The sequence below is a fragment of the Trachinotus anak genome, unplaced genomic scaffold, assembly GCF_046630095.1.
Source record: "Trachinotus anak isolate AG129_WGS33_773 ecotype Australia unplaced genomic scaffold, CSIRO_AGI_Tana_v1 ptg000024l, whole genome shotgun sequence".
NCBI classification, from domain to species: Eukaryota; Metazoa; Chordata; class Actinopteri; order Carangiformes; family Carangidae; genus Trachinotus; species Trachinotus anak.
The window spans coordinates 13307890-13326737 of NW_027273875.1; the positions used below are offsets into that span (position 1 = coordinate 13307890).

General features: G+C 41.2%; 2 protein-coding genes across 2 annotated transcripts; one reads left to right on the forward strand and one right to left on the reverse strand.

Annotated features, from left to right (window-relative positions):
• Positions 1-244: 244 nt before the first annotated feature.
• On the reverse strand, positions 245-16643 carry LOC139608112 (C2 domain-containing protein 2). The gene is made up of 13 exons (XM_071461600.1): positions 15821-16643; positions 15314-15409; positions 13707-13826; positions 11364-11465; positions 10760-10876; positions 9361-9469; positions 7449-7557; positions 7294-7358; positions 7068-7183; positions 6754-6922; positions 4897-5138; positions 4197-4464; positions 245-2645 (listed from the first exon to the last, which is right to left on the reverse strand). The coding sequence occupies exons 1-13, from the start codon at positions 16100-16102 to the stop codon at positions 2425-2427; spliced, it is 2016 nt and encodes a 671-aa protein (XP_071317701.1). The 5' UTR covers positions 16103-16643; the 3' UTR covers positions 245-2424.
• Positions 16644-16803: 160 nt separating this feature from the next.
• On the forward strand, positions 16804-18283 carry atg101 (autophagy related 101). The gene is made up of 2 exons (XM_071461601.1): positions 16804-17439; positions 17528-18283. Exons 1-2 carry the CDS (start codon positions 17188-17190, stop codon positions 17930-17932), a joined length of 657 nt encoding a protein of 218 aa, XP_071317702.1. The 5' UTR covers positions 16804-17187; the 3' UTR covers positions 17933-18283.
• Positions 18284-18848: the final 565 nt, after the last annotated feature.

Consider the following 18848-nt stretch of genomic DNA (forward strand, 5'->3'; position numbering starts at 1 on the left):
GAATAAAAGTAGATTTCCCTCTGAAATGTGTTGGAGTAGAAGCATGTAGTACCATTAAATGGAAATACTTTAATAAAACACAAGTACCTCAAAACTATACTTAGTTACTTTCAAAGCAAAGTGGGACATTGTTGATCCTTCACGAACAAAATAAAATATATATCTGTAATAAAATAAAAGTAAAACAGCATGTAGAGATTTATAAATCACATTAGTACTGGGGAGAATTCATGGAACCACAATCTCAGTTATTCAATCAATATTTATTGCCGAAAATGAAATAACTCGATATGTATATTAGTTGCAATCCCTGCAGCTAACTGACTGACCTTCTGCTGCAACAGTGAAGTCAGTCAGTTTCTGTGCACAAAGCAGATGCCAATAAAAAAAAAAAAAAACACCAGGAAGCAGTTTATTAATCACATACAGCCCTACTGCTCACTGAATGCATAACTGTAGCCACTGCTTGCAGGCGGCCTTGAGCAAGGGCTCTGAAGCTGAGCATGATTAAAACGACCCGTTTCATGGTTACAGAATTTTATTCAGCCTCAGTCTTGGCTTTTTAATATATTATTTAAAAACAAACTGTAGTCAATGATGGTGGAAGAGAGCAGGTGATGAGAGAGGATCACAGCTCTACCATGTAAATACCATGACACAAAGACAACCCACGCTCTATCTGCAGAAGAGTGCTGTCATGAGCAGTAAGTGTTTTTAATTCTCACATAGTCTAATAATGAAAACACTCAGATATGTGCATAGGCTTCTTGATTATAGACACTGCTGATGGCGCAGGAACACAGTGGTACACTCGCCACTCAGAGCCAATCCAACAGCTCGCTACAGTCCTTCAGTTCTCTGGTCTGATGGTGTATGCAGCCTCAGGACCGAAAAAGTCACATCGAGTCAGGGAACAAGTCTAAACTGGCCGTCGGTGACAACATCCTCAGAATATCTGTAAGGCATCTGTTGTTTCTGTCTGTCACTGTGCTGCATCAGTACTCTGAGCAGATTACATTACTGAAGAAACAGTAGTTAACATGATGTACAGAAATGTCTTCAACAACAAAAAATACAATCATTAGCTGGATAAAAAAAAAAAAGGCAGCCAAACAATTTGGTTGCTCTCAAAATGTTCACACTTCCTCTTGTTCATGTGTTCAAAGCTACATCTTTAAAAAAAAAAACCAAAAAACAATCAAACATTAAATGAAAGGAGGATTTCATTCAGATCAAATGCAGGATTGAAATGAGCGTAGAAGATATTTCATTAGTGCGTAATGCGACAAGTATGGCCGAGTGTAACATCACAATCCCTAGATAAAGGTTCATCCCCTTCCCTTTTGACACATTAACAGTCCCGCTGATAATAGTAGTGTACAGGAGGAATCTTCTGGGAAGACAAAGAAGAAAGTTGCATATCATTTAAAAACACTACAGAGAAGAGTAAACATAAAATGCTTGAATATAGCTAAAGTTTCCTGTTAGCCACAGTGTCACTGTTTCCATTTAGAAGGGTATTAATTTATTTCAATAGCTCGTGGTGCATGATAACATCACTTCTGTACAAGCCAATCACAACTAACCTGTAATGATCTTTGTTAAACATAAGGCTTGTATTATGAAGTACAGCTTTAATATGCACATTACATACAGCTGTTTATTATTCATCTACAATAAAATTACTAGTATTTTAAGTAAATTGGAAAAAAACATGTTGGATGTTTGATTTAAATACAATATTTCATAGTCTTAGTGTTAAAAAGTAGTCGTATTACTGTCTCCCACTTGCACTAGTTATGCAGTGAAAAGATCATCTCCCTTTGTGAATGTTTCAACACGACTCAGACCTACAGAAGAGTCCCTAACACAAGAGTAGCTCCTGTCATTGCACTTTAAATAAAAGGTACTGGAATTGTGCAAATCATACAAATACCACTCTGCTCTTCATCTTTGGTCCTGTTGGTCCACCGTAGGAAACTTTACGGTTTACAGCAGGGAGAGTTTACTCTTTACCCTCAGTGAGGTAAAGAGTGACGGCCCACACCAGTCCCTTCTGTCCGTAACAAGGCCATAAAAGCACTTAAAGATTTCAAAATGTTGCATAAAATCAAATAAAAGAAACATGCAAAATAATATCCTCTGAAATGCCACCAATCCAGGACAGGACACCTTCATCCACACATGCACACACTAGCTTTTGGTGGAATGTCTGCTTCTTATAGGAAGCAATTAAGCAGGATATGGCAATAAAAGAGGATATTTTTCCATCTGCACAGCTCTCCCATTCACAATGCAGGAGCCCCAGTATGCAGGTTGGGCATTAGGGGGAGTAAGTTAGCTGGGAAGTTTACCAGTGCAAGTTTGAGGCGGAGGTGCTGATGGTAGTTGTGGGAGGGACTGAGGTGAGAAAGGGGTTGGGGGTCACGCATGTGGCTCCCCCACGGAGGTAGAGCCGTTGGCTTTGCTCTTACTCTTACTCTTGCGGTTGAGCATACGGCTAAGCGTGGCTGTTCGGCTAGCCCGCTCCACTGCGGCCGGAGACTCCAGGTACACCAGGTCATTGTGGGACTGGCTCATCCCCGGGTCCTTGCGCTGGTGACGCCGCCGGAAGAAGAGCTTGGCACTCTTCTGTAGGAAGCTGCCTGTAGCAGAGAAGGAAACAAGATACTGTGAGACAAGGATTAGGTCAAGATGACATGAATGAAGGCAAAAATAACGATAGAGGAACCTTCAGGAATATTTAGTATCTGAGGTGGCAGCAGTTTGAAGAGACCTGAAGCAGCAGTGGCACAGAACGCGTGTTAGCTGGAAATTGTTATTGCTGGTGAAAAAAAATCTGGCATGGATGTGACACATTGAAGAAAAAAAACATACTTTTTAGTCCTCCTTCGACTGTGAGTGTTTCCTCTGTTAAAGAGCTCGGTCAAGCTTTGGATCCTCTCACTCTGACTTGTAAAATCATGTGTAATCACCAGCTAACACAAACTGAACTGTACCAACAGAGAGCAGCTGCACAGTCCCACTTGGCTGCAAGCATCATTCCTTCCTTTCCTCAGTATCTGTGGATTAGTTTAGTTTGATATAAACCTACATCAACCAACACTGTGAAAACTAATTAATTACAGTGAAGAAGGAGATGTCAGTGTCTTCCTCACATAACAAAATCCTACACTAAAAGACTGAGCAATGTAAGGTACAACAAAAACTTTTATTGGTATTGCAATATGAGAAGAGGTCAGATCTACATTATCAGTGTGATATTGTCCTCAGCAGTGTCGAGTTTGTGTTGCTGATAACCACATTTATAATGTAGTTATAGTATAGTACAGTCCTGTGGTGGCTCCTCCACAGTGTACCACATTAAAAGTCCTAAAAAAAAGGTCATATTGCAACTGAATATTCCAAAATATCCACTGTACTTTATTTTGTCTATATCAGTGGTTCTCAAACTGGGGGTCAGGCCCGTCTGGGGGGGCACAGAGCCACTGCTGGGTTCCATATGGTGTGGATGACCATATGGAGTGAAACTAAGTTGAATGAATATGATTTATGCGAGAAAATAAACAAACAAGAATTAACTGATGCTGATGATCATGTTGACCTTTATTTTACTACAATTCAGCATGGAGCCTTTTTTATTAGCTGGTTCCCCTATCATTGTTAATGATTGATAAATATTTAGGGTGGGGGGTGAGAATGTTATTCAGCTTGAGAACCACTGGTCAATATTGTGCAGCCCAACCGCAACTCTAAAATAAAGCATCTACATGATCTAATGTGTGAGCTAAAATGCTAACTGATGCTACATTAACTCCATATGAATCTGACATTGCTATTGCTGAGAAACAATGTTATCTACTCTAGTGCTAAAAGAAACTACACACACTAGAGAACCAGAATAACCCATGAGGTAACTTACTCATCTGGACATAATGTGTGCTTAGCATTGCTCTCCTCTAAGATGGCAGTGATGATAGATCAAAAAGGAAAAGTTGTCACAGAAGGAAGGAGAGAGAGAAAGGAACACAGAAACAGACTGTATCACTGAGGATAAATAAAAACAAGTTTTTAAGGATTAAAGTAAGATTTACTGTGTAGAATAATACTCCTATAAAGACCAGTGGTGCCACCATGTCTATTCACAGTTACACATGCCTTGGGGCAGTCAGTGTGTCCCCTCTATGACCTCTCACCTCTGCTCTTCTTGCAGTTCACCTCAGAAACACACATGGATAGCGAGGTATGGTCCAGCTCCTCTCCCGTCTGGCTCTCCCAGTCCTCTGGAGGCCGGCCGATACCACTGGGGCCTTCCTGCACCTCCGACATCTCTGGAGGGCTGCTGGTCCCTGATGCAATCGCTGTGGTCACATCCTGAGTGGAGCTGCCCTCTGACATTGAGGCATCCATCGCCGCAGCATAGCCCGCCATCAGAGCTAGCTCATCATCCTGAGACAAGGGCGTCTGGAAGCATATTCACATATTTAAAATCAACATCTAGTCAAGTGATGTTTCCTTTGTGCAAATAAACTGTTTGCTTTGGCAGCTCTGAGCTCTTTTAATATTATTTGGGCTGGAGGATGGCTGGGATTTGGCAAACAAAACTGGAAAATCCTGTTTTAATCATGGGTAAATGAAGTGTACTTCAACTAAATAAGGAGACTCTTCCTGCTCCTGACAAAACATGCCTGTTTCAGTTAAGATCTATCTCTTTCCTCTGTCATGATCAACCACATGTTAGGGAAACTAGCCTCGGACTCTATGCAATTCCCACTTATTTAAAATCCTGTATATTAAATGAGTGAAACTGTTCAGCTAAAGTGAAAACATAAAAGTGAAACAGTGTCAGACACAAGTGAAGAGTTCCTGAGATCTGGTGCATGAGCTCATCTTTACTTTGGCGATGCCAGAGATGATGATGGTGCTCTTCTTCACTGGGGACTTGAGCTTCTGCTTGGCAGACTGGTGGAGTTGTCTGATGGCAGCCTCGGCCACCGGGTCTGTGCCATTGAGCATCAGCAGCTCAGTGTCAGAGGAGGACAAGGCTTTGCTGACCGTGGCCCCCAGCATAGACGTCTGCTCTGACACACGGCGCTCAGACAGCTTGGGCTTGTTGGCCACAGCTTTCTGGGCAGGATCTGAGGAGGCACAAAGTTATTTTAATTAACTGCTTCAAAGCAGAAATAGTTGAGATTTGACATTGTTCATTACAGAGTTGGAACAAACTCCAGCTGTTGTCTCTAACAGCTGTGGCCTTTTGAGTAACAGTTGACTTGTGATATTGTGAAAAGTGCAGCTCTTGCCAATAACATTAACAATAGCTCTATTCTATTCAATTGTCCCAGTAAGACATTACAATGTGACAGTGAGTCAGCATAAATAACACCAGCAGCATGAAACCTGTGCAGCTGAAACATTTCAAACATCATTAATGTTATTTTCACCTGTGCTTCTCATGTCAAAACCCTGTTGAAGATCAGCACATTTACACTTGTGTAGCTGTAATTTAGTGTTCATAGTGTTTTAGAGATCACTAACACATACTTGTTTTACCACTTTTTCATACTCTCTCTGTGTTGCATGTTAAATTAGATATTGCAGGTGTTTTCATCTCTGTACTCATTTAGAGACAGAAATGATGTGTAACAGTGTATTTGAACTCTTTGAAACATGTAATCAAGTTTTGGATAAATCATACACAGCCCTCTAATTACTCTATTTATAGTTTTCAGTGTTTGTTTCCAGTGTAAGATCCTAACTCCAGACGACATTATAGTAACAAGATTCATACAAGTCACTCTGTGATGCCGTACTGAGGCAGAGGTGCTTTGAGTTAAGCTTCAGCAGGTATAATGTGTTCACTCTCTTAGTTTAGCATGTTAGCCTGCTAACATTTGCTACAGCTCTACAAAGCTGAAACTGGTGGGAATGTTATTGGTTTTGCAGATGTTTGGTCACAAATACTGGATGGTAAAGGCTGGCTATATTAAATACTGGATAAATTAAATTTGATGGCGTTAGTGTAAATGTTAGAGGAACACCAAGCTCAGCAGGATACTTGTTATGGATCCATGAATCTGGACCAAATGTTTTGTCACTACAACCAGCAGACGTCAAGGTATTTCAATGAATAACTGAAAACTCTGACTTTCTGGTGACGCGAGAACAAAAGTGGTGACTGAACGACATTGCCATCTACAGAGCTACGCTGCTGAAAATAACGTCCTCTGTACAATCAGTGCCAGCAGGATCTTTCAGATGTTTTTTGTGATTACTGCAGAATTGTAGTTTCCAGGGACTTGCATACAAATAATAAATAATAACCACAAAATTATCTAAATAACAACATGTGAAGATACTTACTGTAGATCAAATAGATGTTACTCAGATATTCATTCATATGAAAAAGCTATGGTTACTTTGAGTAACTGCCCATTTTAAAAGGGCCAACAAGATGTTCAATGTTCACTGGCACTAATGATGATCATACATCAGCACACAATAACAGGCTTGTTGCCAATTGCAGTGACTGCACAATAGATCTAGTGGGTGCTGAAATTCAAGTTTATACCATTGTTTTCGTGCAGGAATTCCACATCAATGAAAACCTGATAACACTCACAGGCTCATTGCACCAACTGTTTGGATTTCAACAGCTGAAGCTGTTCTTACATCAGCAGAAAAAAGAAAAAGTACTACTTCCTTAATTTTCCTGTCAGTGTCGTGTGGTGTCACAGTGCTCAGGAGCTGTACCTATGTTGAGTCCAAGTGGGAGTGCTCGACCTGGCTTGCTCTTCACTGCAGTGATGGTGGTGACCACAGTGCCACAAGGCATGACTGTGCGGTCCATCTCCACCCTCTTATTGGAGGCTGGGGTCGGAGGGTGCCAGGACCTCACCTCACTGGGCTCCAGGTAAGTAAACTGAGGAATGCAGTTCCCCACAGTTAATATTCTGACAGTGTATAAATGAAAACCTCAGATACATGAAAAGAATGAAAGAGTATATGTTGATATTGTAGGCAGACATGTGATAATATCACAGTGTTAACCTGAATGATGGTCTTACGTCAGTAGTAAGTGATCCGGTCACTGTATCTTTGGTCATGAGTGCAAATGTTTGCTGTCCTTTGGGGTGCTTCTTTACGAGATCAAAAGGCACTGACACCTGACCGAGTAAGGAATCTGACACAGAGAAAACACACCTCAGTTAGTCTGGTGGTGACAGTCACCGCTCATGGACAGAATAACTGTTTGTCAAAAGGAAGCCAGTAATCTCCTGGGTTTTCACTTACTCTCTTGAGGTTGCCCATCATTCATCAGCTGAATATTGAGCTCTTTTGATCGTCCATTCAATTCACTGGTGAGGTGGAAAAATACAAATTTTAGAAAATAGAACCAACATATGCATGGACAGTGGGAGTTTGCAGTGCTCCACAGTAAAACTTACAAAATAAACGGCTGGTCCCAGGCAGGATCGGTTGTGTTCTTCAAAACAGAGGTGTTAAACTTCTGTGGAGGATTGTCTAACTGCAGTACACACAGAGGATTCATGCTGCCTAGAGACACAGCACAAAACATGTCAGTTTGCATCACAGGAAAAAAAAAACACAGTGTGTGATCCAAGAGCTAAGTGTCTGACTGATAGCTGATCAAATAAAATTTGCTGCGGCAAGATTAAATGTTGCTGTGGTCACTTCCACTGCTTCTCTTTAATGGACAGAAGGGATATACATTAGAGGAGCGCTCTTCCTCTGTGCACAAGGGGTAAGCAACAGCAGATGAAGCTCACTTCAAATTGAACTATTGGCCACAAGCAATGCTCCAGTACTGTGAAAGCAATGCCTCACAGTACAACAACAACAACAACAAGAAGCTTGAAGACATGGTACAAAACAGGAAGTGTCACAAGTGATGCTAAGTATAACTATTGTTCACTCGAAGGAAGGAAAACAGTGAAGTGTCAGATGCTGTGTCACGTCTCTGCTGCTCTGTGTTCAGTGACAGGCAGAATACTTAGGAAGATGCCCAGACAACCACTGACTCACAATTAGGGAATGAGTCATCCAAAACAAAGTTGTTGTGGATGATGTTATGGTCCAAGATTAGACAATGGTTTTAATAACCTCTTATCAGCTCAAAGCTTCTTGTCCTCTAGTTTCACGGCTGACAGCACCCTGGTGTTTCTTTTTCACTCTGATCGGAAGAGAACCTCACCCTTGTGCAGGTCCACTGCACCAAGCTGGGTGTGGTGACACTGAAGTGGATTTATTATTGATATGATTGGCTGTGACCAGTAGATTATCATCTGTGACAGCCATCTGAAACACAAATCTACTCCCAGTTCTCTGAAGGGACAGACGCACAGACTATGTTAGCAAAATAATCAAAAGCCAGATTAAAACAGTCCCTGACATGACGACACTGATATGAGAAAAATATGATGAACTCAATGTTGAGTGTTAAAACAAAATCATTTTAAACTTCAGTCATGAAGTTAAGTCAAGTCAAGTCATGAAATACAGCACCAAGTGAAAGAGAAAAATTAGCTACTATAGGAGTCACCAAACACATAAAACCCTCTGAAGTCCTAATATTACAGGAATGTTATACACTTGAATTGATAAAATCTGAAGCCTCAGTGCTATCAAGCTGATTTATCAAACGCAGCTTCTTTTGTTAACTTCTGTAAAACACATTCTTTACTTCCTGGATTGACGAAGGAATTACAGGAATAGCTCAGCATTTTGGGATTTGTGATTCTTAACTGAGAGTTGATGAGGAGGATCAATAACAAACCAAAGTGTAAAAACAACAAGTTCTGGCTTCACGTGGACTGTGTGCTGGACTGATGCTTGGCTAAGTGACTGTCAGAAGTCTTTGCTTTCTTTGATTTTAAGATCTTGGAAGGAACCTTTCTTAGGTTACTGTGCAGAACCTCGGGTAAAGATGGATGGATGGAGTTCAAATGGCTATTACAAAGACAACCCATGCAGCTCACTATATTTTTTAATCAGCCCTTCCTTCTCAATCAGTTAATACAGACCTCACAGATACTGTTGCTGTTATTGGCACTAATCAATAATACTGAATGATGCCACCATCAGATCAGGGGCTCAGGTCTTTTTGATCTAAAGTTACAGACACAGATTTCTGTACAATGTATTTTGACTTCATTGCAGCAGTAAGAAGTGGAACTGGCTTTATGGCTCTGTGATGTAGTTGAGCTCCAGCCTGACAGGTTCACGTTAGCTGACCACTGTGAAAGCTGAAAGAGTGAACTCATGACAGAACAGACACATCGACAGCTGTTTCATCAGACCTTGGTTAATTCTAAACAATGAAGGAGACAAACATCGAACCTGCAGCATCTTCCTCCTGATTGAGAGTCACCCGGATGTTTTTCACCAGCAGCTTCCAGTCGTGGGCACGGGGGGGTTTTGGGGGTGAAGCCACTTTGTTTTGGGCATCCTGTTGGAGAAATCATAGCAAGTCAATAACTTTTTCATCTATAAAAAGGCACAGTGCTGTTATAAACACATCATATGGACGATCAAAGGCCTTTCGAAAACTAAACTGGAAAAACCTTTTCAGCAGGTTGAATTGTATCATTAACTTCAGACGCTATCAACAGTGTGCTTATTGTAAATGGTCAATTATCAGAAATACAATTATATACAAATAAAAATCACCTCTAGTTTGTCCCAACATTGCATGAAGAGTGTATTCACAGTATTCACAGTGAAATAGACAACATAACAATGTTTCCACTAGCAGGGGGAAATCTATGGAAAACAACCCTGCTGATAAAATGAGCTCTTTCCATGATTTGCATTGGATTTTCATTACGGACACGGAGGATTTCCTGTAGATGTTGACCTTGAAAGATCAGATCTCGTACAGGCTGATTTAGACCACATTTGCCAATCAAAATAAATGTTCTGGTTGAACCTGTTGGCTGAGATTACCCAGTACTGTGATGGGCTCACAGACTCAGTCCTGAGGTGTGATCTGGTTGATCATTTTAAACATTTAAGCCACATGAGGAATGGTAGGATTACCTCAGCTGGTGCTGTAACAATGAGCTGGTAGGTACATTTAATAATTTAATCAAACATTTCCATTCTCAAATGGGCAATTTGCCAGTTTTTCTGCATTTCAGAGAAAATAAAAATACACATTTGTCCTTATTTCTTACATTTAATAGACACAATGATTGATTAGTCAGGAAAGGAAACAGTGTACTGCAGATAATATGTCGCTGTAGCCTGAGGCTCAGTGAGAGTGGTGACCATGCCTCTCCTCAACATTACAATATTATTGCACGAAACAAAATGTGTTACATGTCATTGCTCTGTTGTTATTCCAAGAGTTCTAACTACAGTTTGTGAACATGTGACGATCAAATCAGAAACACATGACATCACATCATGTGATCGCTGTGCAAAGTGCACATCAGTAAAAGTGTTTTTTAAATGCATCTCTGCATAATGAACTATGGTGAATTAAGACCTTGATTTATTGCCTGAATTTATGAACCTTTTATACTTTTGAGGAGACACTGTAGCAGAGAATCATACCTGTGATTCAAATCAGTTAAACTGTTGCCGTGTGAGAAAGCATGGATTGAAATCTGGTTTGTCATATTGCAGCACACAGCAAACAATGATCTAGAATAACAGACTGGCACACACACTTGCATGGCGTTCTTGTGTGGCAGCTGTAAAGGCGTCATGCATGAGGTGTGACTCCTCCACTCACCTTGACCTCTGAGGCCTGAGCAGGCCTGCAGCTCAGCAACAACGAGGGGCGTGTCGCACATAACAGCTGCCTCAGCTGCTCCTTTATGGCTGCTACACTGGAAGTGTTGGCATTGTCCTGACGGAGAGAGATGATTACACACACATTAAAAACACTTTGATTGTTCCCCACAATTTCCAATATCTGTCTCAATTTGACTGTTAAATTTCTCTTTTACTTAACTGGTCAGATCCAAAGAAAGGTGCTTTACTTTTGACAAGTCACATCTGAAAAAAACACTTTCAAAATGGTCTAAAAGAATCCCATTGTTTCAATATGACTGGACCCTTCACCAGCTATAGAGCTGAGTGATATACCACAATGACTCCTGTTGATGTTTGATTGTCAAACTACTGACTCTTTTCTTCAGACCCCTCATCTGCACAACTTAACAAACATGACAATTAACAGAGATTAATTAAAAATTCACAAAAATCACACTCCCACATTCAGTTTTTTAGAAGACAAATGTTTCTCCCTGGGTTAGAGTGTTAGCTTCTGTTTTGGTGTATCAGCACTTATAGACACAGCATGTTCATCTCATTATCTGCGGCCCTAAAATTACCTGGGTGAAACTGGGCGTCACCTGCAGCTCCCCTGTCTCCAGGTGAGACACTCCCCAGCTCACCTCGACCTCCTCTGCAGCTTCTTGCATCCGCAGATCAAGCTGAGGAACACAGAGGAGATAATCATGACACATTATGATGCCAGAGTCAAACGTCAGACAGTGCTCTTGGGTCTCACTTACACTGTAATATTTAAATTAATATGAAATCAAATGGATTCCTCAGATATCAAGCAGGTTACCAAACACTATGAATTTCAGAATAGGGGTGTGAAATGACTAATGACTTGTGGCTGCTGACTGTTCTGCTTTCACATGTTCCTGTGGGCTTTTGGTTCCTCACTAGAAAATAAATGACAGCCTGTTGTTGTGGCAATGTTGTTTGAAGACTCAATGTCAAAATAACAACAAGTGTTAAACTGTCACCACTGCCCCAGTTCTTATAACATTAGAAATAAATCATCCTAGTGGATTATATGGTGCTAATTTGTTGACAAACTTCAGGCAGCAAACAATGTTACACTTACTTAAAACTGTAGACACTTGTTTGACATCATGAATATGTATTTATCTTTATCCCAAAACTGCATGGGATTCATTTGTACGGTCTGATGTGAGAAAATTTGTAAGGAATGATTTTTGAGAGTGGATGCCTGTTGGAATCTGAGTTATTAGGTGGTTAGGATCTTGGACACCATTAAAATTTTGTAAATTTTCTTTGCTTTTCTTAATCTTTCTCTAGGTTCATGTTGTGTATAAGTCAGTATAATAAAACTTTGAAAATAGCACTGTCGACTCTTCAACAAACAGAGAGAGAGGGTCTCTTAGAAAAGGTCAGTACGGTATACGTCAACACCTTGCTCATCTGAGAGAGAAGATGAAAGAAAAGGATAGAAAAGAGAGACAGAACAAACGGGGCGATCATGCCCCAGCATGCCTGGATTCCAGTGTACGACAGCTCATCTGCCTATGTGATGTCAAACAAAGGCCTGATCAGATGATAATAGTAATACAAACGTCAGGATGGATTCGGAGGAAAAATATCTTTGATAAAACCTGGATCAGTTTAATGAAACTACTTAGCATAATAATTAATCATAAAAAATAGAGACAGGAAAGACACCATCTGCTGTATGACAACACCTGTTGTGTTGTCATACATCAGATTTGTACGTCAAAGATGAGAACTGCATTAACACGACACATGTCACATGTGTGTCACTCACCACATGCAACAGGCCATGTGGTGCAGTAGTGTGTTAAAGGACAAAGTACGCTCAGCAGCACACCATGGCCCACCGGGTGTATTATTGTCTCCATATACTGTAAATGTGCTGGGCTTCTGTTCCCCATATCCCTGCACTCATAATGTTACGAGCCAGGAGCATTCTAGCTTGGACCTCTGTCAAAAGATAACTAATGTTCCAGTGGATGGAAGGAGACCTTTGAAAAGGCTTTCTGACTTTTCCAGACTGAGCTGAAACAGTGAGAGTGAAAAAAAAGGACAAGAGACTTCCTTTATGTTCCTGAAACAACGACTGATTCACAACCAAAACAAAAACAGCAACTCTAATCCTGACTTAAGCTCTGTAGCCTCTCACTCTGGTTATATTTATGGCACAATGAGCTCAAGAGGTGTGACAAGCACCTTATTGGTTTAAAAATAACCTTAATACAATTGGGTAAGCTTGTATAGCTGCTTGTATCCATACACTGGTGAAGGTTTAACACTGAACCTAATAACGGGATAAAAGCTTCCCATAGCCTAAAGCACACTCCCCATTACATATTCCAACTCATCACCATCATTTCAACACTACATCCAAGTCTGAGGAGGGATGAGTGTTACTGTGGATGAGAACTGGAATATTTTACTGAAGTAATGTGAGGTGGACAGATTTGAGGATGACAAATCAAATACATCACTGTAATTTCCAGATAAGAGCAAGGAGTCATTAGTCCTTTTAGTCATAATTTCAGAGCATCATCAATCCTGACAAGGCTGCTGACGAAAGTGAATGTAGACAAAGTGGGCCAGCCTTACTGGGAACGGGCCTGACAGTGATTTTAATGAGGTCTTCGGGACGTTTGCCAAACACAGAAAGATACCCCAACCATTTAATCTAATGCTGCTGCCAGCAGAGAGCCGCTGCCGGGTAGGACATCATGTTTAATAAAATCTCCTGTTAAAGTAAACCACAATGTCTGCCAAAGGATGTAACTCTGTTCTTCTGATGCCTCAGCGTTAAAGAGGTATTTCACTAAAGAAGAAATTAATATTGCTTTCTTTCAGGAAATTCATGACTTCATTAGATACTCTAGAACCAACTATAAAGCATTTACCTGCAGCTCCAGTGGGGCTATACAGATGGTATATTTACAAGGATTTGCTGTAGCCATGGCTGTTGATGTTGCACTGAGAGAGAACTGGAGCTTCTCCCCAACCACACTGCAGCAGGTGGCCTGTTGGGAAGACAAAGTGAGATATTAGTGCAATGTAAATCTACTGAGAATGTAAGAGCTCAGGCAGGGACAGCATTTGCATGCAACTCACACATAGTTAGACCATGTCATATAAAAACAACTCAAACAGGGGGGAGGAATTTGTACTTATCTTCAAAGTGCTGTGTGTCAATACATGTGTGAAAGCAATTGTAACGTTTCACTGATCATACATTCATGTTACTATGTGTGTAGGTTTTTACACAAGAAACATATGACACAAACAGTGTTTACAACACACTGTTTACAACACGCTGTTTACAACACTGTATTTTGCTGCAACAGATCCAAAACCAAAACATTTTCCTCAGAAGTCCTCACTTCACTGTGAAAAGCAGGAGAACATCTGCAATGGCTTACAAAGGCATTAGCAACAGATTCAATCATGTGAGAACAACAGATCACCTTTACTGCAATGGCACACAACTTTAGCAGAGTAAATTACCACACAATGGTAAAGTGTCCCCTTACATGGAACACATTTATTCTTTGCATTCATTCAGAATTCAGGGTGGAGTCACAGTGTTTCTCCAGTTTGGTATTTAATCACTGAAAGGGGAAACCGAAGCATAAACATAGGTGCTGATGCATTCCTGTCTGCTCCTCCTTAGTGCTGAGCTTGACAGATATATAAGCTTCTTAAAATGCGCGCGCATGCGCATGCACGCACACACACACACACACACACACGTGGGTAAAAATAAGCCTCCACATTCACAAACAGAACACCTGGTATTTTGGTCCATATCACGATCATCACAAAGAAAGAGCTGAGTTTGCACTGGGAGCCCAACAGGCCAGTAACACAGCGAGCAATTTGTCCCTATCTGACCTCTCCAAAAAAAAAAATGAAAGCCTGCTCAACAGTGGCAGTTTGCTTAACACACATTCTGCAGCAGGTTGGCACACAATCAGTTTGACTAATAAAAGAAGCATCATACAAGTGTTTCATAGCCTTGTAGCGCTTTTCCAAGCACAAGTTATAGTGTCTTTTGATTTTTGATATGGGCATGTGGACACCAGAAAAGAAATGCTAAGCAGATTAATTTGCCAAATCTAAATTATTGTGAGGAAACATCTCTGCTGAAGTTGAAGTGTTGATGGGTTCATACTTGTCTAATGTAAGCTATAGTGCAGAACAGGTTGTGGAGTATTGATTTGAGGGACAGTCTTTGAAACTAGAAATCAATAAAGTGTCTGCTGCTATAGTCCTGATGAATGCTGAGGCTGCCATGGAAAACAAACCATTGTTTTTCAGTGGTTGTTGGAGGAGGAGAACATAGCATACACACTCAACATGAGCACAATTGATCCAGATGTCTCCCAGGAAAATATATTAATTGATCACTGGAATAAGACAACACAAAACAGCCATGAACATACAGCACAAAGGCATTCTGCTGTGAAGCAAAAGCCCTTCAACTACATTCATGACAAATGAAGTGTACCTGGTTTCTGGCAGACTTTTGAAAGCTAGACACATGGCTGACCATGAGCTCTGATGCCTCAAGATCATCCTCTTCAAATGTCAGCAGAACAGCAGCCTGATAAGGAAGAAGACAGAAATATTAAACGGCAGTTACACAACTCGGAGCAGGAAAAAATATGTTTTTATTACAGGATTACTGCTCATTTACTGGCAACACCAGTTCATGTGTTGTAACTTGATCATTCTGAGGAATAGAAAAAAAAAATTTGAACATGGTCCAGGAGTGATTGAAGAAGATGCAAATTTTACACTGCTGAGTGTGCATTAAACAGGGGCCAGAGTATGTCTTCTGTCAAAGGATGGAGTGAAGTTACTGATTCTTTAAAGGTTAACTGCATGAGAGCATCGGCGGGCAGATTTTGTCCAGGTCATCTGAACCCAGTCACATCCTATGACAAGCTGCACTTTCTTTATTGAAGTCACCTGCCACACAGAGGAGTGGTGTCTCGGCGGTCATGAGACTTACCCCACGCTTCCTCGATTCGTCGCTCAGAGCCCTGCACCAAGCTGCTCTCCATTGACTTTTCCAGCTTTTCAGTGACAGCGCCCATTCCAGCAGAGCGGCAGCTTCCTCCTTCGCCGCATTGTCCTCTGCTGCTCTCTGCTTATTTCCTACACGCTTTTGTTGGTAATACTGTATGAAATACACTATCAGGGTAACCAGGGATGCGATAAACAGTGTGACCATGCATAGCCACTGCGGATCCTCCAAACCAAAATAAGGACTGGCACTTTCCAAGTCGGACATTCTTTGCGAATGAAAACGATGATCACAGCTTAACACACCTCCTCTGAGAAATTTCCTGGCAACCTCATAGTATTTCTTTGGTCAGGGAACGGCGAAGTCAATGAAGGATGTCTCCAGGAACTGATAACAGCACGGCTCTCAACCCCCAAAACAAATTTTGCTTATTGTTATCCATGTTGCAGTACTCCATAGCAGCTTTTGAACACCATATGGAAGTCCAAAACAAGGGAAGCAGAGACCTAGACCATTGTCAAAAAGCTAAAGTTAGTCTCTGGGTTCAAATAAACCTGCAGAGTAGCACTGTGTCCTCCTCTCATTGAATATGGTTGTTAGCTCAGTTAGCTAATCTTTGCCACGGTTCGCTTAACTAGCTATTCTTAATTAGGTGCTGAGCCTCTAAAGTTTTCCCAAAAAATAACGTATTTCCAAAGTCAGCACATAAGTTCCACCAGACGATATCCAGATACTGAACAAGAGTCCCACGAAAACATCCTGAAGGCGAAGACAGCAGTCGCTGCCGCTGGACTCGGTCTGACTGCACTAAGTTGCCGATTGAAAACGGATATGTGGCACAAACTGTAACTCCCAGAATGCACAGCGAAAAGTGCGAAGTTTGTTTTTGTCGGGCGGTCGTGCGAGCCTTAAGATATTAACCAACTCGTCTTTAGATTATTTGTTTTAATCAACAATGAGGTTTTGTGGTATATTAGATTAATTGAGTGGTATTTACGTTACAAAGTTTAGAAAAAAAACGAACGTCTAAGAGTATTTTGAACTACGGGAGTTGCCGTCGATTGCCTGCCATCATTGTCATCATTACCACATCCCCTTATCCTGTTTTTAGCAGACAGGTAGCTAGCTGGGTATTGCTAATTTGCTCCTGTGCTCAGTGCTCTCAGTTAATATTTATAGGTAGGTTTCCCTTCATAAAACCGAATGTTGTATTTTAATATAGTGTAATACGCTGTGTATAAAAGGTCCCACCCACCCGTGGAGGTAAACACAGTGTAATCGCGCTGCATACAGTAGCCATCGTCATCCTACTCGTGTCGTCGCTTGTAAATGGAAATAACTATCACTTCACAATGAACTGTCGCTCGGAGGTTCTCGAAGTAACAGTGGAGGCGAGGCAGGTGGAAGAAGCTATGCTGTCTTTGCTGCACACCATTTTACTGCACCGCAGCACCGGAAAGTTTCACTACAAAAAGGAGGGCACCTACTCCATCGGTACAGTGGGCACACTAGACATCGACTGCGACTTCATCGATTTCACCTTTGTCAGGGTGTCCTCAGAGGAGCTGGATAGGGTGATCAGAAAAGCTGTGTCTGAATTCAAGGTAATTGGTGCTTTTAACATGCGGCTGTAAGCCGGAACGCTTGGGCAGGCCTGTGATTTGATGGTGTTATTGTACGTTTTGGTTACAGGATGCTTTGAGCAACTCTGGCAGCGATGGCATGGGGCAGATCTCCCTGGAGTTCTACCAGAAGAAGAAGTCTCGCTGGCCTTTTTCCGACGAGTGCATTCCCTGGGAGGTGTGGAGCATCAAGGTCAATGTTGTCAACCTTGCCAACGAGCAGGAGAGACAGATCTGCAGGGAGAAGGTGGGCGAGAAGCTGGGTGAGAAGGTGATCAACGTTGTCGAGGTCATAAATCGCCACGAATACTTGCCAAAGATGCCCACCCAGTCTGAAGTGGACAATGTTTTTGACACTAGTCTAAAAGATGTCCAGCCATACCTATACAAAATCACATACCAGATCACTGACTCTCTGGGCACCTCTGTAAGCACCACTATGAGACGGCTGATTAAAGACACCCTCGCCCTGTGAGGAGAAGAAAGATAGGGGCGGCTTTATCCATAATTTTATCTGTATCTTTATTTCTGCTCAAAAATATGGTTTATCAGCTCTACTCCTGTTACAGTGACGCAGTGTCAGTGTAATCCCCTTTCTGACGTCTGGTTTTGCTTGTACCTCAAGATTCCTGATAATGTAATGTGTATTTCAAAGATATTTTGTTTTTGCAAATTGTCTTCACCTTCCACCTTCTAAAAAATGCAACTTTAACACAGTAGTGAATGACACTATAGACCAGTGAATTTCTTTAAAAACTTGTGTTGTTGATAATGTCAAATCTGTAAATTATTGTAAAATCTTGACAATAAACATCGTTCATTGTAACTGATAGTAATTACACTCAACAGCTCTTTCAAACTAAAGATGCCTCTGTAAACCTCTCCTCACCTTTAAAATGATAACATCTGCTGGGAATAATTAACTGACAACACTTATTCATATAATAAGATAAATTCTGTTTTGTTTTTTTTTGTGTGTGCAAAAGATATGGATGAGATTGGAAACAGATTTCCTCATCCATGTGAAAACTTCCTCTCTGCACACTATTTCATGGAGAGTGTGACCTTACACATGGGTAGGGCAGGATTTCCAGTTTGCCATTTTTCCAAATTAAAGCAAGCACTTCCTAAGTTCACTCCTGAGTTTCCAGCCAGAATTTGTCACAGTGGCCCACAGCCTGAAAAACATCCCGCTGGCTCAGGGTTGTCTGCCAACAGGATGATGTGTGTGTGTGTGTGTGTTTTCACGTACTTAGTTCCACAGTTACATTAATAAACAATTTTTGATTTGCTTCACAAGTCACTTTGGCTAACAACTGTGTATTAACTATCTGTGCTTCACTGCTCTGTAAAGCAATGATTATGCAATGCTTCATGTGCAAGAATTGAGA

Excerpts from the sequence above, each read along its gene's own strand:
- LOC139608112 (XM_071461600.1), bottom strand. The coding sequence starts at position 16,102 with ATGTCCGACTTGGAAAGTGCCAGTCCTTATTTTGGTTTGGAGGATCCG. Across the intron at positions 13,827-15,313 it reads AAAAGTCTGCCAGAAACCAG|GCCACCTGCTGCAGTGTGGT; the intron begins GTACACTTCATT and ends TCTTCCCAACAG. Across the intron at positions 7,558-9,360 it reads TCAGGAGGAAGATGCTGCAG|GCAGCATGAATCCTCTGTGT; the intron begins GTTCGATGTTTG and ends CTGTGTCTCTAG.
- atg101 (XM_071461601.1), top strand. The coding sequence starts at position 17,188 with ATGAACTGTCGCTCGGAGGTTCTCGAAGTAACAGTGGAGGCGAGGCAG. Across the intron at positions 17,440-17,527 it reads AAGCTGTGTCTGAATTCAAG|GATGCTTTGAGCAACTCTGG; the intron begins GTAATTGGTGCT and ends TTTTGGTTACAG.